The sequence below is a fragment of the Neophocaena asiaeorientalis genome, unplaced genomic scaffold (genome assembly GCF_003031525.2).
Source record: "Neophocaena asiaeorientalis asiaeorientalis breed wild unplaced genomic scaffold, Neophocaena_asiaeorientalis_V1.1 scaffold517, whole genome shotgun sequence".
In the NCBI taxonomy this organism is placed as follows: Eukaryota; Metazoa; Chordata; class Mammalia; order Artiodactyla; family Phocoenidae; genus Neophocaena; species Neophocaena asiaeorientalis.
In genome coordinates this window covers 165925-192195 of record NW_020172724.1, presented here as the reverse complement: position 1 = coordinate 192195, position 26271 = coordinate 165925, and the positions used below count along the sequence as shown (strand labels likewise).

Sequence of the window (26271 nt, the reverse complement as noted above, 5' to 3'; positions counted from 1 at the left end):
CAGGTATTAACTTGCAAGTCTTCCATCTGAAGATCACTGCAAGTAAACAGACAGTGACAAGGTGCAAGGTTAATGGGCACTTAACCAGAGAGGGTTATATATTGTTGGCCCAGTGCAAATGGGAAAATAAAAGGTAAGAAAAAGAATCTAGCAGAAATGCCAGTGAGTGCGACTTCTTAATGACTGTAGACTCATTGTATAATTAGACAAAACCGCGGCAACGTCTGGTGGCCTTGAGTAAAGCTAGCCACATAGACTAGGTTAGCTAAAAGACCTTTTTGGATATCACACAAGAAGGCTTGTGTGATAGAGAAGAAAAGAATTTCCTCCTCCTACTAGATCAATTCACGTGCACATGTGTTATTTAGTACAGCATGCTAGTCAACGAATCTAGGTCATCCTGAACACAGTGCAACCATTGCAAGTGGTCCATGTTAAAAGATGACCTTGTATTATGGGGGTAGTCAGTGCAAGACTTCTACCCCATCCTACGGTGGGGACGGTGCAAAAGTACACTTACACACTCTCTCTCTCTCTCTCTCTCTCTCTCTCTCTCTCTCTCTCTCTCTCAATCTCACTGCCTTTCTACCCCATTATTGCCTGGGATGCCTGGCCCCCTATCCTATGAAAGGAAGATGAATGCAGGTCAAGCTCAGAGTGCCTGTTTGCTTGCTGAGAGATGCATATCACCTCTAAGTGATTTTTTTCAATACCATTTATGTGGCTTGTATTTATTTCCTTTAATCTTTTAAGTGCTATTTAGTCTCTATGTGATTTGCTGTGGATACTCGTTTCTGATAAGATGTGATATCCTCCCGGCCACATAGTTCCTGCCTGGAGCCCTAAGTCACAGATATGGTTGCAGCCTGAGCCTGGCCCTCTGGGGGGCAGGACCGGGGGCGGGGGGAGCGGGGAGCAGATGGTAGCGAGTAAGGGCTGTGGGCATTTGCAGGTGGCCTTTTGCCTTCATTTCTTCTGGTCATGCTCTCATCTCCAGCCACATTCTTGTTTCCTTTCCCTGTGTCAGCCAGAAGTTAGACAACCCCAGACTGACAGTAGAATAAAGGAGTGTACCAAGAGTGATACCTTGAAACAGGTTTGGAGGGTAGTTGGATTATTATTATCTCTTTGGGACCATGTATCATAACACACTAAATGTTATTTAGGGTTTTCCGGGAAGTACCATATCATGCATGTTCTGATATGGGTCTTCCTGGATAATATCAAGTAGCTGAGATGGCATTTCCTCCCCCCACCTAAGCCTTGTACACCTTTAACATATATCAAGCTTCTTTTGATGTTGTCGCTGCTAATATTTCTTTTCTTAGCTTTAAGGTAACTGTGTGTTATTTCGAGTTTCAGGGGTGCCTCCTCCCAGTCTGTGTTGCAGTCAACAATCAGAGTCCGAGGATCCTATTTTTCCTTCTTGACATTACAGCTTTAGCCTGTATTGTGGGGCGTGGGGAGAGGCACACTAGGATTTTGCTGCCGGTGCCCTTGGGTGACAGGCTGGATACGCAATCTGCTAATTATCAAGCAGCTCTCTTAAAAAGAAACGTGATACAGGCTAATACGTCTCCAAAGCTTATTAGTGGGTGTCTTTGGGCGAAAGCAGTAGAGTGTGCTGTGTTGTTTGTGAGCAGAACTTTGGATCGCTTAGTGATCTCTGTGGTTTAGACATTTGGAAAACAGCCTGTGGTTTCCAGTCCCCTCTGCTGCCCGCCTTCCCTGCCCCTCCTCAGAGATAGCATTCAGCGGCAACCTCCTCCTTCATTTGGGCGCTCTTCTCCGGCCTGGTTCTGCAACCTTGCAGCCCCTTCCTCCCATCTTAATGAATTAAGAAAGGATCCCATGCACACAGGCCCTCCCTCTTGGGAGGTGGAGGGACGAGAGCTGAGTTGGGCTGGGGTTCTTGAACCAGAACATACCAATGTTCCCAGTCCTGACGGACTGAAACATTGGCTGCTAAGGCCTCAGATCCCTGCCTCCTTCCCAAGGCTCTTTCCTCTGGCATGTAGGAATTAGGACCTGAAGCAACCAGCTGGCAGCTCTTATGCTGCTGCTTCTGATTTTGGTTACAAGAAAACCCGTTTGGTTACCCAGCAAAACAGAGTAACCAAAAAGAAATTCTAAGCAGAATGATGCAGTGTTCCTATATATATATATACATATACATATATATATATATATACACACACACACACACACACACACACACACACACAGACATGTATCGGCGTACAGAGAGATTATCATTTCTTTTCTCTAATGGCAGGGTGTTTTCACGCTGTTTTAGTCTGTTTAAATTGCATGTTCAAACGCTGGAGTGTCAAGGGGTGATGCTCTCACCTTTTCTAAGCCGGCCTCTTTGACTAACGCATTGGTCTTTGTCGTTGGGTCCTAAGAGATGGCCGTGAATTCCTAGTGAGTGACTGAGCCGTGAGTGTGTGTCCTTTGATATCTTGCCTGTATTGCACGGTCTGCCCTCAAGCTGTTCATAATCTCATGAGCTGCCTGTATTTCCAGTTGAAGATGAGCAGCCGTCAACACTGTCACCCAAAAAAAAGCAGCGCAACGGAGGCATGCGGAACTCACCCAGCTCCTCGCCCAAGCTGATGAGGTAAGGATAGGGGCCCGGGCCACGCGGTGGGTCCACCGGTGGGTCCCCCTCTCGCTCCTTCTCCTGTCCTCGCCCCCTCCCCACCCTGCCAGGCCCAGAGGCTCCCCTCCCCGGCAGGCTCGCGGCGGAGGAGGGGACGAGATCGTTAGATGGCTTCTTAAAGGCTGAAGTAGTTATTCTGTCAGCTTGTCAGCAGTTAATGATAGAGCTGAAAAAATTCTGTCATGAAAAACAGTTTGAAAAGCTGTTTGAAAAATACATAGGCTTTAAAGTCTGAGCTGTCACCAAGTCCTGTCTATGTGTAGTTCCTAAACAGCAGTGGCACTAATGACAGCGGCAACCAATCAGAGGAACCCGTGTGGTTAGTTTGCCTCCAGCAAGTCTCTTTCTGCTGGAGTCCCTCCGAGGACTGCTTTCTGTACTTAAGGCCATATGTGAGATGTATCATCACAATCAAAAATGAACCTGAAGATTACCTTCTCTTTATCCTGTCGATTGAAATCAAATTTCTGTTAATTGATTTTGACTGATAAAAAAGTCTAATAATCTGTGGACTTGCCAAAGCAAAGTTCAAAAGTAATCCAGTTCTGCTCAGGCTAAAAGCAATATTAATTATGAAATAGAGCTTGTGTGCACTCTTTTTCTCTCTCTTTCTCTCCTCCCTCCCTCCCTCCCTCCCTCCCTCCCTCCCTTCCTTCCTTCCACCCTTCCTTCCTTCTCTTCTTTCTATCTTGACTGCAGCTTCCTCTAGGAAATGGCAAGTGAAGTCAATTTTCAGTAGAATTCCGTTGGATCCTCTCCTTGGACTCTTCATCTTTCATCTTCCTTTTTCTGTCTTCAATTCATCTGCCAATCCCAATGCTTCTTTCCCCCATCATCCTAGCTCTCCAGCACCTCAATGAAACAGGAGTGATTTCAGATTTGCACTGTTTTCCCCTAAATGGTTCCCGCCATGGAAATACCTGCCATCTTGACGATAATTTCTTCTTTTCATTGCCATTGGCTGCTCTCTTCCCTTTGATTATTGATTTAAAAAAAAATCACAGCGATCTCCTCTTCCTTCCTCCCCTTCTCCAAGCATTTGCATCATCCTGGCTCCCCATGACCACCTTTCTAGGGTGGAGAGAGGGCAGTCCGTCTTCATGTGGTTGAGGACGCAGGTCCCAGGAGAAGACACACCCAGCCCCGTGTCCTTTTCCGTCACCATCCTCTCTTCATGTTCAATGTCTCCTCAACAGTTCTCTGGCTTCCCTTCACTCAGTCTCGCTTGGGTGTTGCCGATTTGCGTGCTTGTTTACGGTTTATGAGGAGGAATAAAATGTGCCAACTGCCAAGCCTCTCCCTTTTCTGATGCCAGTTGTCGTGTTCACATCCGCTCTGCATTTACTCACCTTTAGGTAATCGCCTCATCTCGTGCTGATAGTTTCATCCATTGAAAGTAAAGCCCAGGCGCTTTCTTTTGCCTAAATTTAGAGAAGCAAATAAATAAATAAAGAGAAGTCTGAAAAATCTGAAACCTTTGGAGCCAAATTCCCTGTCCCTGTTTGCTATGTAAAGTATGGCTCACTTCTCTGATCTTGAGTAATAATAATTCTGAGGAGTTATACTGTTTTCATATGCTTCAAAGCTGTGTCAAAGTTTTGCTGCTTAAGGGTACTTCTTTCTTCTGTTGGCTCTTGGGTACCAAGATGACAGGTCTTCTGTACGAGGTGGAAGCTTCTTTAAGTCGTAGCCTTCAGCAAAACATCAAATTACCAAATCCAGGGTAACATACTTCTACACAAATGCCTTTCCTGTATATATATTATACCCTATATATTAAATACTTTAGTGTTACACGCTACATTTTATGTGCAATAGAAAGTGATGGTTTGAGGTAGCCTTGGGGGGACTTTTTTTTCCACAAGCAGAAAAAGCTAGTATGTACTGTAACAAGTATGGTTTTTACAGGACTCTGTGCCCGAAGGCCTTTGTAAATAAGTAATGATCAACAGATTGGCTGTGGGCTTTTGAAAAGCATGCCTGTGTCAGTTTGCATGATGGGGGAGAATTTTCAAAGTGGGTCTTGCTTTCATTGCCTGTCGGAGAGGGGCTGAGGAAGGCAGTCATCCCAGGCTGGAGCTGTCTGCTCCGCCGTACATCAGAATTGCTAAACGTGGGGCAGGCGGTGAGCTGAAACTTGCCAAGCTACAGAACTCGGGTTTCTGGTGTTGGTGCCTTTGGGCTGCTGCTGTGGCCGTGGCTACTGTCACCAGGGCACTTTACCCCACCAGCCCACGACCACCTCGATTGCTGCTCAGCTGGAACGGGCTGTCCCATGACAAGTCAGAAAGTCTCAGACGCTCCTCCTTCACCTTGACTTTCTGTGTTCCAGGTACCCTACAGACTCTGTCTGGTGTGTGAGCCAAGACAGGGTGTTGAGCCCTCTCTCCGTTGCCCTTCATTTCCTGGGTAGGAACAAAGAGCCCATGCGCGGTTTGGTTTGGTTTGGTTTGGTTTGAATCCCTGGCCCTGGCCGTGAGGTTGCCGGGGCTTATCTTTTCTAGCTCCCTCTTGCTAATTGACAGCAAACAGAGGGGTTCCTGTACCACCTTGAGGTTTCCCTAGGTCCTCCCCTGCAACATCTTCAAACACTCCCTTTCTACTCTACAAAAGATAGGACTCCCAGGTCCTATTCCCTGTGGCCTGAAACATCCATAAAGGAGACTAATGACTCATTTGAAGTGGGTGTTTCGACCTGAGTTTGTGGCTTGCTGCAGAATCAATCATTCCGAATGCGGGCAGGTTTTAGTGGCCTACGGGCAGCGATAGGAACAGTTCCTAGAGAAACCGGAGAGCCCAGAATGGGCTGGGCTGGGCTTTAATTTACCACTGTGGCCTCTGCAAATAAAACAGGCTCCTGCGTGAGGGGTCCTTGCAAGCCGTCTGCCAGCAGGAAATGCTACAGGGGCTCTGCACTAATGGTCTTTGTCTCCCCTTTGTTCTGGTAGCAGGGTCTACCCTGGTTTGTAAGGGTCGCTTGACTCTGCGCAATCATTCGATGAACTGCCTCGCTTTGCGTGTCTGGATCCTGAGGCCGTATGTTTTGTGGTTACCCTGACCCAGAAGACACCCCTCACAGCCAGATTGAGCCAAATGGTGAGCGTCTGTGCTCCAGGCCAGGGGTCTGTGTGTCACGATAGAGACCTTTGGCTTCAAATCCTACAAAGGAGCAGGCTGAGGAGTTAACCGGGGCCCTGTATTCATCTCCCTGTGGGTCTCGTCACAGGGAATTATTTAAGGAGCCTCTCCTAGTTTTCCTCTAAAATCGCCAAGTACCTATTGCCCTGTTCTCCCCGCTCAGTGGGTTTGTGCCCTGTCAGGAAAGCTCTGTCTTCCTTCAGTCGTGAGGCTCTAGAGGGCAGGAACTTTATCTCTGAATAGCTAAGTCAAGGGTTCTTAATTTGGCGGCCTCCCAGACCCCATCGACTCTCTAGTGAAATCTGTCTAGAAACACTCTCTAGGAAAAAGAAAGTTCATTGGACACCATTTTGACTCCAATTGAAGGAGATCCTTGGATTCCTAAATCCCGGCCCCAGTTACTGTCACATTTGGTTCTTCCCACAACCACCTTCGAGTAGTTACCTTCACAGACGCTTTTTGGCTGCCGAGAATATGTCTTCAGTGGGTAGATGGTAATGGGGGAGATGCCCAGGCTCCCACACTGTGTCCTCTAATGCAACCCGAAAGGTTATGCATTTTAGCTGCCTGCTTCTATTTCTTTTCTCAGATTAATTCGTATCTGGGAAATGTTCAGAGAGAGCCTACCGTACTCAAGATGTTGTGGAAGGTCTTTGAGGGGTGTAAAGTAAGATGGATTACACTCCTCAAGTTACATGGGTTACATGTCTTCAAAATGCTCACGGTGTGATGCGGGAGACAGACACGCATATACAGCAAAACGGAATAAGGACAGAGTAGAGACCGACCAGCATGGGCTGTGGGAGCAGAGGGTGCCCTCATTACCTCTGGTCTGGGAGGCTGAGCCTGGGTTGTGAAGGATATGGAGCATTCTCGACTAATAGCACTAGCCACCCTTGTCCGTCGTTTACTAGGTACCAGGCATCGTTCCAAGAGCGTTAGGCCTGTTAATCCATGGCATCCTAGCTACAGCTCCAGGAGGAGGGATTGCTCTCTCGTCCATTTTACAGATAAGGAAATTGAGTCACAGAGATGTAAAGAGTAGTAAATCTAGTCAGTCTTACCTAATTGGGAAGTTGTGAACCCAGATGGTTTGGGTTCAAATGAGGGGAATAGGATGAGGGGAATAGGAAAGTGCTCAGGCCGTCGCAGGTGGCTTGGTGTGGCTGGAGAAAGGCATCCCTGGAGTTGCATAACTGGAGTTGAAAATAGGAACATATTCTGGCACCGAAGGCCTTTCCTGTCATAGGCCAAAACCTTGCTGGTTTTTGGGGAGGCAGTGCCCTAACTTGTGATTTGGGAGGATCACTGATGAAAGTATAAGGACGGGTTGAGAACCCTCCATCAGCGCCTTCTGGAGACCCGTGGTACCTCTGGGTACCAAACCGTTCAGGGTCTGCTTCAGAATAGTGGACCAGACGTGGGCTAAACAGTCTTCCCAAGAAGGACACACAGCATTCCTGACATAATGACAGTAACGCCTCTTCCCTCAGGTGCTAGAGGGGACTTGGTGTAAGATACCACGGGCTATGAGGATTTACCCAGGCTGTGTTGGGTGGACGCCTTACACAAAGAGATAGCTCCCAGCCAGGCTAGCAAGGATAACTGACAGCACTAAAAACAGATACTGAATGCTATGAAAGGAGCTTCATGTCCTAAGACCCAGGAAATATTAGGTATTTGTTTTCTGAATCAGAGTGGAAATGTGATTGGAGTAAAACAGATTATCCTCTTGGGCCCTAACTGATCATTAAATGAAATAAACTCATCTGCTTGTTAAGTCCCAGCCTCTCCCTTTTGACGCCTACCTCTCACAGGGTCTTTTTGTTAGGACTGCCAGCTTGAAAGGTTGTAGTAATAGAAAATGGCAAAGTGGCCTGAGCCCACTCAGAGTTGGGGACAGAATGCCACTCTCCCAGTCTCTTTCGCTGGGCAGAATGAAGAAGGAAGGCCAGGACAGCTCAGCTAAGTAAATTCACCTCTTAATGCACAAACACATGGCAAATGACAGGCCCTCAAGGGACTGCAGAAGAAAGAAATGGTGGGTCTCATCATCCCAAGGCTTGGTGGATTTGACACAGGTCCGTGGACACATTGCATACACAGCAGAGGGTCATTATCCTGTCCCCTCATTTCAGAAGCGTGTTGTCCACTCTCCTCCAGGGCTGAAGAACAGTCAGCTCTCCCGGCTGGTCTCCCAGATATAAATAAAGGCAGTAATTTCCTTCTTGCTCTGAGGACGGTGGCTGTCTAGCAAGAGATGACATACTAGGGAGCAGCAGTTCTTGATTGTTTACTTGTTGGGCAGAAGAAAAAAAAAAATGCAAGTAGAGAGATACAGAAAGTTTGGCCAGTGTGGCCTGAAGGTTTTCTCTAGGTGGCTCCAAGGTTGGCCACCTTGGGGAGATGGGGGTGGGGGTAGGGGGCAGCCGTGTCTCAGGAGAGACGAGCATTACATAGGACAGTGGAGGCAGCTTTGAAGGATGAGTTAGGGCAGAATCCCGAAGTCAGGATCCTTGCGACCTAGCAGGGAAGAGAATTCACCCAGAAATAAAATGCACCCAAGAAAGAAGCGGATCCGTTGAGTCAGAACCATTTACGGTGCTGAAAACCTAAGTATGGGCCCTTTTGAGGAGACCACCTGAGACCCCCTCCGGTCTCCTGTGGCTGCTGCAGCCAGAGACCCATGCATGTGACCTGCGGCTCCTGAACGTTGCACTGAAGGACTTAGCTACTGCCTGCGACGTTGTCTTCTGTGGAGTGGAAGAAGCGATGGGAAGCAAGGAGGGTGGAAAACTGAATTATAATCATTGCACTTGATAAGAAAGAATATTTCATTTGCCTTTCTCTGCTGGTTTATTTGCTGATTAGCTCTTGGAGGTAGACGTCAGCAAGAGAGAGTCATTTGCGTGGCTTCCAGGTTAGAAATTTCTGTCAAGTGTTGACACAACCCCTCAAGTTCCAGAGAGTCACAGAGCGAGAGTCAGAGCAGGTGACCTGGGTGCACTTTTGTCACCAGAGCTGCATTCTCCATTTGAATAACAGGGCCAGGACTACAATGGGGCATGTGAGGTGCCTCCTTCCGTTTTGCACCGAGGCCCCTCGATGGCCTCACTCTGATCCCGGCCTCGTTGAAAAGAACCATAGCCTTCCAGTCCGTATGTTGCGAATAGTTGCTCACTTCGGTAGGATTGCCTCAAACCACAAAGCCTCTCCATTTGGGCAAACCTTTACAGCAGTGGTCCTCACATTTCAGCATGCATCAGAGTCATCTGGAGCACCTTGTTGACACAGCTTGATGCAGTAGGTCTGGCTGGAGAACTGTATTTCTCTCAGGCTCCCAGGTGATGCTGAGGCAGCTGGTGTGGGGTCACGCTTCGAGAACCGCCGCTTACGGGAATCAGAGCAGTGGGAGGAGCTTCACGTGACGGGGACCCTTCTCACAGAAATGTTCCGCCCTGGCGCTGGAGCACTAAACAGTTGTTAAGAACAGCTGTGTTGACCGCATTGGACATCAGACACGAGTCCTGTCTGCTGATCAGTTACAGCGGCTGGCTTCAGGCACATTCCAGGCAGCCTGACTGGTTAGAGACATACTACAGAGTCTCCCTTCCTTCCGACCACGATGCCCTAATTTCAAGTACTGTCCCTGTAAAGTGGAAAAAACAGTGCAAGAGCCTTGACTGTTCCTCAAACAAATGGTTACGAGATGTCAAAGGCGAAGGGGCTCTCACCGAACACTTTTTCTGGTCTGCATAGAGGGTCTGGGGGAGTTTCTATTGAATGATTTGAGATGTTCAGAGACCAGAGATCATTCGTCAGCTTCTCTTGGTAGGTGGTTGTTTACTGGGTCCTCTGTGGGGTTCCGGAAATGTGTGGAAGAGTAAAACAGGAGTTCCCTGCCCTGAAGAACATCACCAGCTAATGGATAAGACAGTTGTGCAAATCATTATCTCTGAAAGAGCATCTTACTTCTCTTAAGGGCTCCCAGGAGGAGAAAGCCACGTCTGTCTCTGAGGTTATGGAGGAGGACAGCACAGGAGGAATATTTGAAGCAAACCGGGAGGCTTCAGAAGCGTTCTGGTACCCTTACTATGGTGCCTGACATAACAGATACTCAGTAAAATCAGTCTTTGCCACTGGGGTGAAAGGCCTGCAGAGGCATGAGAAATGGCTCAATTTTATCAAGCCACCCGTTTCCCAGGGAGACTTCTGCAGAGATGGCCTCAATCTAGATGGGACGCTTGTAATGATAGGAAGGGCCTTATCACGTGATGAGAAACGAGGTCCTGAAAATCAAGCAGGGGAAAGGATGCAATTTTAAAACCATTTGGTAACTTTCCTCCCTTTTGTTCGTCGGTTTGGTTTGGTTTGTACTTGCACTTTAATGTAAATTTCTGAAGTCCAGCATCGAACCCACTGCCACACAAAAAAATTCGAATTTTCCTCCAAGAGGAGCTGTGCTCTTTAAAATATAATGCCACCTTCTTCACAGCAGGTTTGCTAGAAAAGAGATTTGTGGTTTTGCTTTAGGCTGTTGTCTTCAAGGCAAGCTTTTTGTGTGTCTGCTGTAGCTGGGCATTCAGTTCATTTCCTGAGATTAATTGATGGCAAGCGGCATTCCTTGCTCTGCAGACCCTCAAAACAATGATCTTTTATTCTTTTCTTGAAGTGAGGTATGCTTAATATCTAGCTGCGGACTTTGGAGGTCTGAGCTGAGATTCAAGAAGCATAGCTATGAAAAATTTAACTCACTGGAGCTCCTCGGTTGTTATAAAAATGTGGGTATTCCTAAATGGAGTCTTCAGATATTGGGACAAGACAAAAACTCACCCAGCCTTAGTTGATTATTGAGGCTCTCCTTAGCACATTGTCCTGACAGGGGCTCATGGGGAAATTTTCTACTGATAATTCACACCAGCCGTGCATTTCATAAATGCCCGCCGTGCTGCTTTTCTTTTTTGCGACGTAGAGGGCAGTGTGGCTTGGGGCGCTGCAGTGGGGGATGAGCACGATCCAGCTGCCTCCTGCAAGTGGGAGGGGGTGAGATGGGGGCCACGCTGCACTGACTTCCAGTTAAGAAGACCTCTCTGGGCAAAGCAGTGTTCTCTTCCCACTAACTGTCTTCTCTACATTACTTATCCACTCTGTTTCCCATCTGTACCAGTGGGTGATAATAACAGAAATTACCCGTAAGTATCATTGTGATGAGTAAATCACAAAATGTAGGTAAAAGTTTTAGCGCAGCAACATTTATAAGAGCTCAACCCATGTTGGCTAGTCATTTTAGTAGCAAGAGGAGGGGTCGTAGTCTAGTAGTCAAAGTAATAGGAGAACCCCACGCCTTTATTATTGAACCACTTTCTGTTTCCTGTCTCCTTTCACCATTGTAACAGCTACAAATATGTAAGTGAGTTCTAAGCAAAGTATAAAGAATGATAATAATAACAGTAGTTAACCTTTATTGAGGGCATGCTCTGTGTCAAGTTCTGTGCTAAGTGCATGCCATGTCTTTACTCAGGCAATCCTCAAATTGAATCCATTAACTAATGATGATGTTTAACATTCCCATTTTACAGATAAAGAAACGGAGGCAAGGCACAATGTAGCAAGTAGTAGATGAGCCAAAACCTGATGAAAGACATTTTGGCTCTGGAGCCAGTATACTTAATCAGTAAAGAAATAGGTAGTTTTCTGCCCTCAGTGGTATCCACTTCCAAACACTCCCTTGGGGGGTCAACTCTCTTGGTTCCACTGAACAAATTAACTGGCCAGTGTCCGGGTTTCTTGTTTTCTTTGGTTGGACTGTCATAAGTATTGATCCTCAAATGCAAGTTAAAGACTGGGGGAGAAGTTTCCTTCCAGATAGAGCAGATCCAATTGTGTACGTATGTGACCCAAACTCTTTCATGAAGATACTGTGTCTTTCTGGCATGTTTCCATGTATTCCTAAACTGATGGCAGGACGCTTTTCTCCTTTAAATGAACAGCTGAGCCCTAAGGTGCAAGAAGGACAGCCAGGGTCATCAGTGGAGTGACATCTGGTACATTGTGCCCGTTCTTCTTTAAGGTGCGCTGTTGTATTAATTTGCTCAGGCTGCCATAACAAAGTACTACAGACTGGGCATATTAAACAACGGACATTTATTTTCTCACGGTTCTGGAGGTTGGAAGTCCAAGATCAAGCTGTTGGCAGGGTTGGTTCCTTCTGAGGCCTCAAAGGAAGGATCTGTTTCAGGCCTCTCTCCTTGGCTGGTAGATGGCCATCTTCTCCCCATGACTTCACATCATCCTCCCTCTGTACATGTTTGTGCCCAAATTTCCTCTTCTTATAAAGACGACAGTCATATTGGATTAGGGCCTACCCTAATGACCTCATTTTAACTGAATTACCTCTTTAAAGACCATATCTCAAAATACAGTTACAGGGCTTCCCTGGTGGCGCAGTGGTTGAGAGTCCGCCTGCCGATGCAGGGGACGCGGGTTCGTGCCCCGGTCCGGGAAGATCCCACATGCTGCGGAGCGGCTGGGCCCGTGAGCCATGGCCGCTGAGCCTGCGCGTCTGGAGCCTGTGCTTGGCAACGGGAGAGGCCACAACAGTGAGAGGCCCACATACCGTAAAAAAAAAAAATACAGCCTGAGATACTAGGAGTTAGGACTAAGACATACAAATTTTATGCGGGCGGGGATACAATTCAGACCATAACAACTACACAGCAGATACACTTCACCTCATAGTTTTACCCTAAAATAAGGTTTGTACGTTAGCTAAGTGGTAAGTGGCAAATGAGCCTTGAATCAATTATGGTCCATTTTGGGGGAGTTGGGATTACTTTCTGAGTTGAGGAAATATATAAAATAGTTAAGATGTGAAAGGCAACATCTAGTATTGGGCCTCGGTTCCAAGTAAATCTTTAAGGAGTTGTCCGAGAGCCCGTGAAAGTGATTCTCTGTGTTGTTCTGTAAACTGATGACGTTGGGATACTTCGTTCAGGGAGGTTTCTGATGGCCCTCCTTGCCCCCGGCCCCCAACCAAAGCACTATTGGTTGTTGTGCTCCATGGCAAATGCTTGGGCTTTCTCCTGTTAATACAAAGTCCAATTTAGGAGAAGTTCCTGTAGACAAGTAGCCTAAGCCAGCCTGTGGCACTTACATTGCTACAGGAACAGACATGGCAAAGAAATGTGTCCTGTCTGGCCCAAAGTAGCTAGTGACTCTCATGTTGCTGAAATCAATCACGTTCCAAGCTTCCTCCCAGACGTCTAGTGAATCTAGTTAATGAGAAGCAGTTCTAGTAATCAGTCTTCAGTGCTTCTTATCTCCCGTCTTTGCTCCCAAGACAACTTTTCTATGCTTACTCCATGCCCTCCAGCCTTTTGATACCCAACAGTGGTTCAGTATTTCCAAAATCCTTCCAGTCAGCACTCGTTCATTGAGAGAAGAGTGCTTAAAAGTCTTCTAGGCTCACCCAACATTTATAATGAAATTTATAATGAAATCCGATCTATATTCACAGCTCCTCAGGAATGTCTCAAATGATGAGAAATCCACTGCCTTGGGAAACAACCCACGTCATTTTTAAAATACCTTCCATTTGTATAACGTTCTTCCTTTCTGGAAACTTGAGTTTGGCTCTATCTAAATCCCTAGTCTGAGCTCCACTGGTCATAATCAGTCGAATCCATCTCTTCCACTTGACTCCCATCGCACATCTGAGGGCAGCTCAGGTCTTCTGTACCTCAGGTCAGGCAATACGACATCTCCAACCATGGTTTGGGGTGCCTTTCTTTGGCTCTTTTCTTTTGGGTCTCAATCATCTGAATGGCTCCTAGTGGATCATGACTATAATATGCTGAGATTCCTCCTTACCTTTCAGGGCTCAGATCAAAAGTTATCTTCTGGGCTTCCCTGGTGGTACAGTGGTTGAGGGTCCGCCTGTCGATGCAGGGGACGTGGGTTCGTGCCCCGGTCCGGGAAGATCCCACATGCCGCGGAGCGGCTGGGCCCGTGAGCCATGGCCACTGGGCCTGCGCGTCCAGAGCCTGTGCTCCGCAGCAGGAGAGGCCACAGCAGTGAGAGGCCCACGTACCGCAAAATAAAAATTAAAAAAAAAAAAAGTTATCTTCTTTGCAAAGCCTTTCTTGATGTTACTCAAATACCAGGCAATTCACAGCTTTCCTGGTGTTCTCAGACCACCTTGTACATTCACTTTGCTATAACACTTACCACAGTGTATCACAACCGTTGATGGGCATTTTCTCTCTTGCCCGCTGTATTATAACTCTCTGACTAGGAACTGTACCTTCAACGTTGCGGTATCCTCCATTCCCGGCACAGAAGAGGGGATTCCCGCTTATTGATTGCTTTACTGATTCAAGAAACCAAAGTTCAAATTTCGGGTACCATGGCTGATCAGAAACGGAAATACCTTTGTTCAGGGAGGTTTTTGACAGTCTTCAGATCAGCCCCTTTTAGTAACATCCTGGATGACTTATATTTAAATGATCCGGGGCAGGCTGAGAGGCTTGTAGGAAGTACGGAGTGCAGCGTGGCTTACCACTGAGACTTCCCTGAGGCTTCTAGATGTTCCAGTGCAAATCCTGGCTTACAGCCCTAGTGTCAAATGATTCCTGGTGTACCTAAATCTCTGCCCTAGATAATGAGGCTTGACATTAAAAAGCTGTCTTTTTTTCTTTTCACTGAGGGACAATTGATCAACAGGCTTGTTTATTTACTTTTTATTTTTTTTCAGTAGGAAACATTTTTTTAATAGATCTTTATTGGAGTATAATTGCTTTACAATACTGTGTTAGTTTCTGTTGTACACCAAAGTGAATCAGCCATATGCATACATATGTCCCCATATCCCCTCCCTCTTGAGCCTCCCTCCCACCCTCCCTATCCCACCCCTGTAGGTCATCGTAAAGCACTGAGCTGATCTCTCTGTGCTATGCAGCTGCTTCCCACTAGCTAACTATTTTACATTCAGTAGTGTATATATGTCGATGCTACTCTCACTTCGCCTCAGCTTCCCCCTCCCCCCCTGTGTCCTCACGTCCCTTCTCTATGTCTACATCTTTATTCGGGCCGTGCAACTAGGTTCATCAGCACGATTTTTTTTTTTTTAGATTCCATATATATGTGTTAGCATACGGTATTTGTTTTTCTCTTTTTGACTTACTTCACTCTGTATGACAGACTCTAGATCCATCCACCTCACTACAGATAATTCAATTTCCTTTCTTTTTATGGCTGAGTAATATTCCACTGTATATATGTACCACATCTTCTTTATCCATTCATCTGTCAGTGGACATCTAGGTTGGTTCCATGTCCTGGCTATTGTATATAGTGCTGTAGTGAACTTTGTGGTGCATGTCTCTTTTTGAATTATGGTTTTCGCAGGGTATATGCCCAGTAGTGGAATTGCTGGGTCATATGGTAGTTCTGTTTTTAGGTTTTTAAGGAACCTGCATAATGTTTTCCATAGTGGTTGTATCAATTTACATTCCCACCAAAAGTGCAGGAGGGTTCCCTTTTCACCACACCCTTTCCAGCATTTATTGTTTCTAGACTGTTTGATAATGGCCATTCTGACTGGCATGAAGTGATACCTCATTATAGTTTTGATTTGCATTTCTCTAATAATTAGTGTTGAGCATTTTTTCATGTGCCTCTTGGCCATCTGTATGTCTTCCTTGGTGAAATGTCTATTTAGGTCTTCTGCCCATTTTTTAAATTGAATTGTTTGGTTTTTTGTTGTTGAGCTCCATGAGCTGTTTGTATATTTTGGAGATTAATCCTTTGTTGTTTCATTTGCAAATATTTTCTCCCATTATGAGGGATGTCTTTTTGTCTTGTTTATCATTTCCTTTGCTGTGCGAAAGCTTTTAAGTTACATTAGGTCCCATTTGTTTATTTTTGCTTTTATTTCCATTACTCTAGGAGGCGGGTCAAAAAGGATCTTGCTGTGATTTATGTCACAGAGTGTTCTGCCTGTGCTTTCCTCTAAGTGTTTTATAGTGTCTGGCATTACATTTAGGTCTTTAATCCATTTTGAGTTTATTTTTGTGTATGGTGTTAGGGAGTGCTCTAATTTCATTCTTTTACATGTACCTGTCCAGTTTTCCCAGCACCACTTATTGAAGAGGCTGTCTTTTCTCCATTTTATGTTCTTGCCTCCTTTGTCATAAATTAGGTGACCATATGTGCATGGGTTTATCTCTGGGCATTCTACCCTGTACCACTGATCTATATTTCTGTTTTTGTGCCAGTACCATACTGTCTTGATTACTGTAGCTTTGTGGTATAGTTCAAACTTGAGGAGCCTGCTTCCTCCAACTCCGTTTTTCTTTCCCAAGATTGCTTTGGCTGTTCGAGGTCTTTTGGTTTCCATACAAATTGTAAAATTTTTTGTTCTAATTCTGTGAAGAGTGCCATTGGTAGTTTGATAGGGATTGCATTGAATCTGTAGATTGCTTTGAATCTGTAGATTGCTTTGGGTAGTATAGTCATATTCACAATATTGATTCTTCCAGTCCAAGAACATGGTATGATATATTTCTCCATCTGTTTATGTCATCTTTGATTTCTTTCATCGGTGTTTTATAGTTTTCTGAGTACAAGTCTTTCGCCTACTTAGGCAGGTTTATTCCTAGGTATTTTATTCTTTTTGTTGTGATGGTAAATGGGAGTGTTTCCTTAATTTCTCTTTCTGATTTTTTTTTGTTGTTGGTATATAGGAATACCAGCGATTTCTGTGCATTAATTTTGTATTCTGCAACCTTACCAAATTCACTGATTAGTTCTAGTAGTTTTCTGGTAGCATCTTTAGGATTCTCTATGTATAGTATCATGTCATCTGCAAACAGTGACAGTTTTACTTCTTCTTTTCCAATTTGTATTCCTTTTATTTCTTTGTCTTCTCTGATTGCCATGGCTAGGACTTCCAAAACTATGTTGAATAAGAGTGGCAAGAGTGGGCATCCTTGTCTTGTTCCTGATCTTAGTGGAAATGCTTTCAGTTTTTCACCATTGAGAATGATGCTTGCTGTGGGTTTGTCATATATGGCCTTTATTATATTGAGGTAGGTTCCCTCTGTGCCCATTTTCTGGAGAGTTTTGATCATAAATCGGTGTTGAATTTTGTCAGAAGCTTTTTCTGCATCTATTGAGATGATCATATGATTTTTATTCCTTAATTTGTTAATGTGGTGTATCACACTGATTGATTTGCGTATATTGAAGAATCCTTTCATCCCTGGGATAAATCCCACTTGATCATGGTGTATGATCCTTTGTTGTTGGATTCTGTTTGCTAGTATTTTGTTCAGGATTTTTGCATCTGTGTTCATCAGTGATATTGTTGTATAGTTTTCTTTTTTTGTGATATCTTTTTCTGGTTTTTGCATCAGGGTGATGATGGCTTTGTAGAAATTATTTGGGAGTGTTTCTCCCTCTGCAATTTTTGGGAAGAGTTTGAGAAGGATAGGTGTTAGCTCTTCTCTAAATGTTTGATAGAATTTGCCTGTGAAGCTACCTGGTCCTGGACTTTTGTTTGTTGGAAGGTTTTTAATTAGTTTCAATTTCATTACTTGTGATAGGTCTGTTTATATTTTCTAATTCTTCCTGGTTCAGTCTTGGAAAATTGTACCTTTCCAAGAATTTGTCCATTTCTTTGTGGTTGTCCATTTTATTGGTGTGTAGTTGTTTGTAGGAGTCTCTTATAATCCTTTGTATTTCTGCAGTGTCAGTTGTGATTTCTCCTTTTTCATTTCTAATTCTGTTGATTTGCATCCTCTCCCTTTTTTTCTTGATGAGTCTGGCTAATGGTTTATCAATTTTGTTTATCTTCTCAAAGATCCAGCTTTTAGTTTTATTGATCTTTGCTATTGTTTTCTTCATTTCTACTTCATGTATTTCTGCTCTGATCTTTATGATGTTTTTCCTTCTACTGGCTTTGGGTTTTCTTTGTTCTTCTTTCTCTAGTGTAGGGTTAGATTGTTTATTTGCGATTTTTCTTGTTTCTTGAGGTGAGATTGAATTGCTATAAACTTCCCTCTTAGAACTGCTTTTGCTGCATACCATAGGTTTTGGGTTGTCATGTTTTCATTGCCATTTGTTTCTATGTATTTTTTAATTTCTTCTTCGATTTTTCCAGTGATCTCTTGGTTATTTAGTAGCACACCGTTTAGCCTCCATATGTTTGTGTTTTCTACATTTTTTTTCCTGTAACTGATTTCCAATCTCATAGCGTTGTGGTCAGAAAAGATGCTTCATACGATTTCAATTTTCTTAAGTTTTCTGAGGCTTGATTTGTGACCCAAGATATGATCTATCCTGGAGAATGTTCCATGTGCACTTGAGAAGAATGTGTGTTCTGCCAGTTTTGGGTGGAATGTTCTATAAATATCAATTAAATCTATCTGGTCTATTGTGTCATTTAAAGCTTGTGTTTCCTTATTTATTCTCTGTTTGGATGATCTGCCCATTGGTGTAGGTGGGGTGTTAAAGTCCCTACTATTATTGTGTTACTGTCATTTTCTCCTTTCATGGTTGTTAGCATTTGCCATATGTATTGAGGTTCTCCTAACATTTATAGTTGTTATATCTTCTTCTTGGATTGATCGTTTGATCATTATATAATGTCCCTCCTTAACTCTTGTAACAGTCTTTTTTTTTTTTTTTTTTTTTTGCGGTACGTGGGCCCCTCACTGTTGTGGCCTTTCCTGTTGCGGAGCACAGGTTCTGGACACGCAGGCTCAGTGGCCATGGCTCACGGGCCCAGCCGCTCCGCGGCATGTGGGATCTTCCCGGACCGGGGCATGAACCCACGTCCCCTGCATGGGCAGGCGGACTCTCAACCACTGCACCACCAGGGAAGCCCTAACAGTCTTTATTTTAAAGTCTATTTTATCTGATAAGAGTATTGCTACTCCAGCTTTCTTTTGATTTCCATTTGCATGGAATATCTTTTTCCATCCCCTCACTTTCAGTCTGTATGTGTCCCTAGGTCTGAAGTGGGTCCCTTGTAGACAGCATATATATGGGTCTTCTTTTTGTATCCATTCAGCCAGTCTGTGTCTTTCAGTTGGGGCATTTAATCCATTTACATGCAAGGTGATTATCGATATGTATGTTCCTATTACCATTTTCTTAATTGTTTTGGGTTTGTTTTTGTGGGTCTTTTTCTTCTCTTGTGTTTCTCACCTAGAGAAGTTTCTTTAGCATTTATTGTAAAGCTGGTTTGTTGGTGCTGAATTCTCTTAGTTTTTGCTTGTCTGAAAAGCTTTTGATTTCTCCATCGAATCTGAATGAGATCCTTGCTGGGTAGAGTAATCTTGGTTGTAGGTTTTTCTCTCTCATCACTTTATGTATATCCTGCCACTCCCTTCTGGCCTGCAGAGTTTCTGCTGAAAAATCAGCTGATAACCTTATGGGGATTCCTTTGTATGTTATTTTTTGTTTTTCCCCTTGCTGCTTTTAATATTTTTCTTTGAATTTAATTTGTGTTACTTTGATTAATATGTGTCTTGGTGTGTTTTTCCTAGGGTATATCCTGTATAGGACTCTCTGTTCGTCCTGGACTTAGGTGACTACTTCCTTTCCTATGTTAGGGAAGTTTTCAACTATAACCTCTTCAAATATTTTCTGAGACCCTTTCTTTTTCTCTTCTTTTTCTGAGGGCCCTATAATTCGAATGTTGGTGTGTTTAGTGTTGTCCCAGAGGTCTCTGAGGTTGTCTTCAATCCTTTTCAATCTTTTTTCTTTATTTTGCTCCTTGGCAGTTATTTCTACCATTTTGTCATCCAGCTCACTTATTCGTTCTTCTGCCTCAGTTATTCTGTTATTGATTCCTTCTAGTGTATTTTTCATTTCAGTTATTGTGTTGTTCATCTCTGTTTGTACTTTAGTTCTTCTAGATCTTTGTTAAACATTTTTGTATTTTCTAAATCTGTGCCTCCATTCTATTTCCTAGATACTGGATCATCTTTACTATCATTACTCTGAATTCTTTTTCAGGTAGATTGCCTATTTCCTCTTCATTTATTTGGTCTTACAGGTTTTTTCCTCGCTCCTTCATCTGTGACATATTTTTTTGCCGTCTCACTTTTTTTTTTTAATGAGTGGGGTTGTGTTCCTGTCTTACTGGTTGTTTGGCCTGAGGCTTTCGACACTGGAGTTTGTAGGCTGTTGGGTAGATCTGGGTTTTGGTGCTGAGATGAGGACCTCCGTGAGCCCTCACTCCAATGAATATTCCCTGGGGTCTGAGGTTCTCTGTTAGCCCAGTGGTTTGGACTCGGAGCTCCCACCGCAGGAGCTTCAGCCCGACCCCCGGCTCATGAACCAAGATCCCGCAAGCCATGTGGGGTGGTTAAAAAAAGAAACAAAGTAAAAAATAAAATTAGACTAGGCAACTAATAGATATGTTAGAAAGAATATAAAAATAAAAATATAGATGAGTCAACAACCAGAAGGTACAACAGTACCACAATAGTAAAAAAGAGGAGGAGGGAAAGGAAAATTTAAAAATGGGGAAAAGGCCTTGGCTGTGGAGAGCAGGGCCTAAGCAAGGGTGAGGTTTGGGCGGTGGGTGGGGCCAAGGCTCAGGACCCACTGGGCTGGAAAAGGCCCTGGGGGCTGTGAAGGGTGGGACTTAGGCTCAACAGAACAGCAGGGGCCCAGGCGTGCCCCCAACCCCTGGTCTCAGAGGGTGGGGGACCTCACCTGGGGGCCCAGCAGGCTTCCTGGCCCGAGTGGGCAGGGCAGTCGCCCTCTGCTCCTCTCCCACTCCTCCGGAGGGCCCCTCCCGCCTGCCTCTCCTGATCTCCCCAGCCTCAGGGGTGCCAATCTTGTCTGGCCTCCACTTCTCCTCCCCTCTCAGTCCCCCCACGTCCTACCAGTTCATTTGGGGGTTCCTCCCGTCTCCTTGGGTGTCAGGGTCCTCCACCAGTGACCGGCAGGTGCCCTAGTTGTGGGGAGATGCTAACTCGGCATCTTCCCACCTTATTTACTTTTCTAGGATGAGGGTTGGAGGCCAGAGTAACCAAGGGATGATTGCTTCCCTAAAAGATAGGGAATCAAAAGGTATCTCCTCTCCCTCAAGGCACATATTTTCTGAAAGGAATTTTGGCCAGCTTACTACAGCATTTGCTTGCTAATATTATATGAATATAAATCCTGAATACACTGGGGGCAGGTCTCAGACCTCCCTGAGATAATACCTCCTCTCCAACCAATAAACAACCTGGCTCTGTATCTTCAGGACAAATTTATTAAGGTCCGCTTCCAACTGAAATACATTCTTCTAGGGCTGGGAAGAAAGAGTCCATTCTGTTCATTTTCTCAGACCTCTTCTTTATGGTGGGTCGTGGATATCTATAGAACTCTTAAAGAGTCTTCAAGGACAAAAATATTCAAATTTGATCTTGCCCTGATCTGTGACCCATTCTTATCAGCAAGTGCCTTTTTATTTTAGCATTTTTGACTGAGCTCAGTATTTGAAAGGTGACCTGCTGGTGTACAACACCTCTCACGTTCCAACAACCCATCTACCGAGATGTTGTTCCGAGCTAACTGTTCTTCTCCTTTTAAGATCAGATATGACAGTTCCTACAGTAATCTAGCGTGTTCATTGAAGATAACTTTGCAGGATGGCTTCACATGATATTTGTCATTTGGTGTAGCCTAAAAGAAAAGTCTCAGGAATAAATAAATGCAGTGAGAGTCTTCCCAGCTTAAGTGGGATTGGAAGGCCTATTAGGAGGGCCATGGTAGAGATCCTGAAGACTTAATAATAGGTCTCTGGACCATGTAGGAGGGATTGCTATCCCACTGTCTTTGTTCTGGACATACAAATGAGAAATACCAGAGAAATTTCAGAGGAAGAAGTACTAAGAACTAAATAAAGTTCACTCTTTAATGCTTGAAATAGATGGTTTCAAAGGTAAAATCACTTTACAGTAAATTTTGGAATTTCAACTCATTTTTAGTTTCTATCTTGAATTGACAATATTATTCAGGGAAAATGGCTCCACTGCACAGATAGCCAACTATGCCTGGGACATTGTCCTAATTTTATGCAGTCATTCTTGTAGAAACCCAAATGCCTCCCTGAAAATAGAGGTGCAGAATCTCTATCAGAGATAGAATCTAGACAATGGATGTGGACCAAGATGCAGGATTATATTTCTTATGCTGTAAACTTGTTAGAGCTGCCTGATTCTATTGTAATTCTTGAGGTTATCGGTAAGGCTCTGCCCATCCACTGGAGGGGAGGCCTCTGTAGAGGCATCTTCCTTTTCCACCAGTAAACAAGGCAAGAGGGGGTGACTGTAGCTCTGAGAATTCAGGACAAGTTTATTAAGATGCCTCTGAGCTTGAGGCTCTCATCTAAGGAGTGTGGCAGTTGGGAGGTGAAGGTAGGGGTAGGGGAGAGCATCATTGGACAGTGAGTGCAAATACAGTTGTCAAGGCAAGGAGAGAGGGTGTTGTTTAGTATTGAAATCATGTATTCCAGATGTGAGCGTTTGGTAGTCAGTCTGCTCTGAAGTGACATGCTGCTGAATCTTTAAAGGGCTTCAGCCAGGGAGAGCAAAATCTGATTGGGCAAATTGCTAAAATATTTAAAGTGCAGCCTGTTAAAGCTTTTAGTGCGAAGAGCATCACGTCAGAAGTTGTAGTCAGAAGGAGCGAGTAATTGGCTTTCCGTCCTCGTGCCAGTCAGTCAGCATGAGGCTCTATTCCTGTTCCTTCCTCTTCATTGCCAATGCTAATAACAGCACTTGAGGGTGTGTGCATGTGTGTGTGTGTCTCATGGAGAGATTGGATAGCTGGTAAAAGGAGAATGGAAGCAGTGAGACATCCATAAGAAGGGAGACTAAATCCACAAAATGATGTGAAGTCCATTTTAGAAAAAGGGGAACGGGAGAGAAAGGCAGAATTACTCCCTGACAAAGGTCACCTGCGTGTCCAGGAGGTGGCGGGGGTGGTGGTTTGAGGTAGTTATCTTTCAAAGGATGGGTTCTGCAAGCCAAAGAGTGGCCTTCAGTGACAACCACGTCCTCTGCATCTTTCATCTCCTCTGAGATGTAACGCAGGGGGCACTTTCCATTTATAATTTATCACATTTTCCACTTCGGTTTTCCTGTCCTTTTCTCCCCAGGCATGACCCCTTGTTAATTCCCGGCAATGATCAGATTGACAACATGGACTCCAACGTGAAGAAGTACGACTCTACTGGGATGTTTCACTGGTGTGCACCCAAGGAGATAGAGAAAGTCATCCTGGTGAGTGACAGATTGCAGAATTGATGCCATCCGCTTCCGTCCCAAATTATGTCTACTAGGAATGAGATTTTCCTAACTGGATGGTGGGGTGATAGTCCCTGCGCCTGATACTTTTGATACTTAATATTCAGGACATGTATTGAAACGGCTAGAACTCTCATCAGAACATGACCTGAGAGTGGAATTTTCAATCACTGAATATGTATTGGCTCATTACCATAGGGTGTGAAATGCATCATGGGAGGCAGTATGTACCATAACTCCTGTGGACATGGCTCTGGGGCCAGAGCCTGCCTGTGCCATTAGCTGTGTGGCCTTGGACGAGTCACTTGAGCTCTTTACACTGTATCTCTTACGTGTAAGAAGGTGGAATGAGAATGACCTTAACTCATAGGATTGCAGTGAAGCTTAAAATCCATACGTTTTAATAAGTTTATAGGACTCCATAAACTTATATATTAAATGCCATGAAGAAATCTGAATGTCGCCTGCATTGCCGTTTGTTTATAACAGTGTCTTGTAGCCTTCTAGATAATTGACTTGCGTATTTGTCATCCTTCTTGGCACACGATGTAGGCAGGCAAATCACATTTGCTGATGACGACAAGGGTGACCATGGTCCACCTCGGGAAGGCTGGGGCTCAGAGCCCCGTTTCCTGGTTGACTCCTCTCAGTAGCAGCAGTGGGCTTCTTCTGGTCTGTCCCAAGAATGTCAGCATAGATAACGATCCATTCTACTCTTTAGACTTGTCCGATTAAGAGCTTTAAGCTTTAATGCCTTCATCTCCTACCGTTTATTGTCTTGCTAATCCATGAAAAATGGATTAATAAGCAGGAAGTTCAGATGGAAAGGTTCTTTCTCCCTTGTGCTTTCTAATCCCCAGATTGCCGTGGCCTGCTCCTTTATGTCCACCAGGAAAATCCTATCATTTCTGATGTCATGGCCACCCTTCCTAAGAAAGGACTGTTCCAGTTCCTCAGAATGGCTTTGTGCTCTAATCCATTAGATTTTTCCCTGTGTTTTATCTGAACGTGTGTGTGATTTCTCAATTTAATTATAATCGAGCATTAAGCACCAATACGGCTTTGTGCTGGAGGCTGTCTGGGAGGAGTGAAAGTTACAGACAAAAGCACAGGAAGTCAGAATTCTTGGGAAACAGCCCCTGTCCAAGGAGTGCAAATGGTTTTCATCACAAAGCTGCTCCATGTATCTACATTCTGATGTTGTATCTGCCCCCACTTTTGCGCTAGGGATATAAACTCATCCTGGTGTTACCCACCTGGGGACAGGTCAAAGGCTTGGTTGGCATTGCGGGATCCAAGGTTTTAATGGCTTGCCTAGATAACCCTGAGGAGTGCGTGGCTGACTGACATTCAGAGCCCCCTGCCAGCACCAAAGGGTTGAGTGAGGCCAGTTACTACTCCCCTCACCTGAAACATAACATCATTTAACAAAACATTTATAACAAACCTATTACGTGTTGGGCACTGTTCTTGTTGCTGGGGGTACAACAACTCCTGACTGGTCTCGTAGAGCTTCTGTTCCAGTGGGGGCAAAGACCAGATCTCCAGGTAGGCGATGAATATGTAATAACATCTGAGATATTGATAACGTGCTACGAAGAAAATAAAGTGAGGTCAGAGGCTAGAAAGGGACGGGGAGGTGCTGTTTAGACAGTGTGGCCCCCAAAGCCCTCTCTAAAGTAACCCTGCACAGAGATGAGAATGCTTGGAAGAGCCAGCAACACGAAGATGCTGTCTGGGCACAGAATACTATCTGCCTTGGGGGTTAGAAAACATGAGATGGCCGTAATTTTGAGGAAATGACCGTCTAATTAAAAGATGTAAACGTACCATGAAACAATATGTTCAAAGCTAAGCGTTACAAGGCACAAAGTGCTGTTTGAATCTAGTGTGTGTTTAAGTGGCTGGGGAAGTCTTATTGGATACAAACAGTTGATCTTGGAAGGGGTTTATGGCTCTGAAGGCCCCATTTGGACTAGGCCTTGAAGAATGTGTAGGAAACTCAAGATACACACATAAGTAGTTTCTCTTTTGAGTCTTAAACCTGGCAGAATCAGTCTCCCCAAGGCTGAGTCCCAGGAATTGGGATCTTTACCAGGTTCTCCAGGTGATATTGCTGTGGCCAGTCTAAGGATTGGTGTTTTGGTCCCCAGATCTAATTTCCTGTGGTCGGCACCTGTGCCTTGGCCACTCTGCGAATTGATGCCTTCCCTACCTTCCTATTCTAGATTTCGGGACCCGCTTGGTATTCCTCAGGCTTGCTGAAGGGAGCTAGCCTCCCAGATGACCGGTCAATTAAAATAAATCAGGGGTCCCATCACAGCACATTACAAAACTGGTTGACCCTCTGCTGGTGGTAACTAACTCCAGGCATTATCCATGAAGCAGTGATGTGGGGTGTGACTCCCTAGCGGGTCCTCCTTGGTCACCATCTGTAAGACATTTTGTATGGCCTCCGTCTGAGATGTCCCTGTACTGTTGCGGAGAGAAACCAATAATGGTGACAGCCCCTGCTTTAGTCTAACGATCAGGGAGTGAACGCTTGCTTCTTCCTCTCCTTGGGGGTTACTGTAATAACCCTGACATTATCGTGAATTGCAATATTGGCATTTAAACAATCAATACACTGGTCAATTCTAGGGATTAAATCGAGCAGGGTTTGATATGTGCAGGGGACATTAATATGCCTCCCCAAAAGCATCGTAAGCCACACGGGGCCATCCAGACATGCAGTGGGCGGAAAGGGAGGAAGAAAGCCAAGATGGGAGGCACCATTCCAGAAAGAGGCAGAGAAAGGCCCACCGCTGGCCTCCTGTGTTACTTTCTGCATGAACACAGGAGCTGTGGGGCCAGGAGTAGCTAATCATGTGCATTTCCTGGGAAGCTCTAACCGGGGTGATTTATTCCTTCATTTGTCTCCTTTGTAAATACAGGCCTAAAGTTGGGGGAACACATGGGCTTGTTGCCCTTGCTGTTCTGATCCTTTTAGTGGCTGTTTGGGAGTCTTCCTCTGATGACTTAACACAGGTGGCCACTCCAGTCATGTCCCTGGAAACCCCAGGGCCGCGGTAGACATTGGTCAGCAAACTCTCTCTGGAAAGGGTCATATAATAAATAATTTAGGCTTTGCTGGCCCTACGGTCTCTGTCACAACTAAGC

General features: G+C 44.8%; 1 protein-coding gene across 3 annotated transcripts in view; it reads left to right on the top strand.

The window, feature by feature from the left end:
• Nucleotides 1–26271, top strand: part of KCNMA1 (potassium calcium-activated channel subfamily M alpha 1) — a 731098-nt gene that overhangs the window by 633397 nt on the left and 71430 nt on the right. For all 3 annotated transcript variants that reach the window (XM_024740254.1, XM_024740255.1, XM_024740253.1), the window contains exons 19-20: nt 2527–2620; nt 22965–23088. In XM_024740254.1, coding sequence (XP_024596022.1) covers nt 2527–2620; nt 22965–23088 — 218 coding nt within the window. The remainder of the gene's footprint in view (nt 1–2526; nt 2621–22964; nt 23089–26271) is intronic.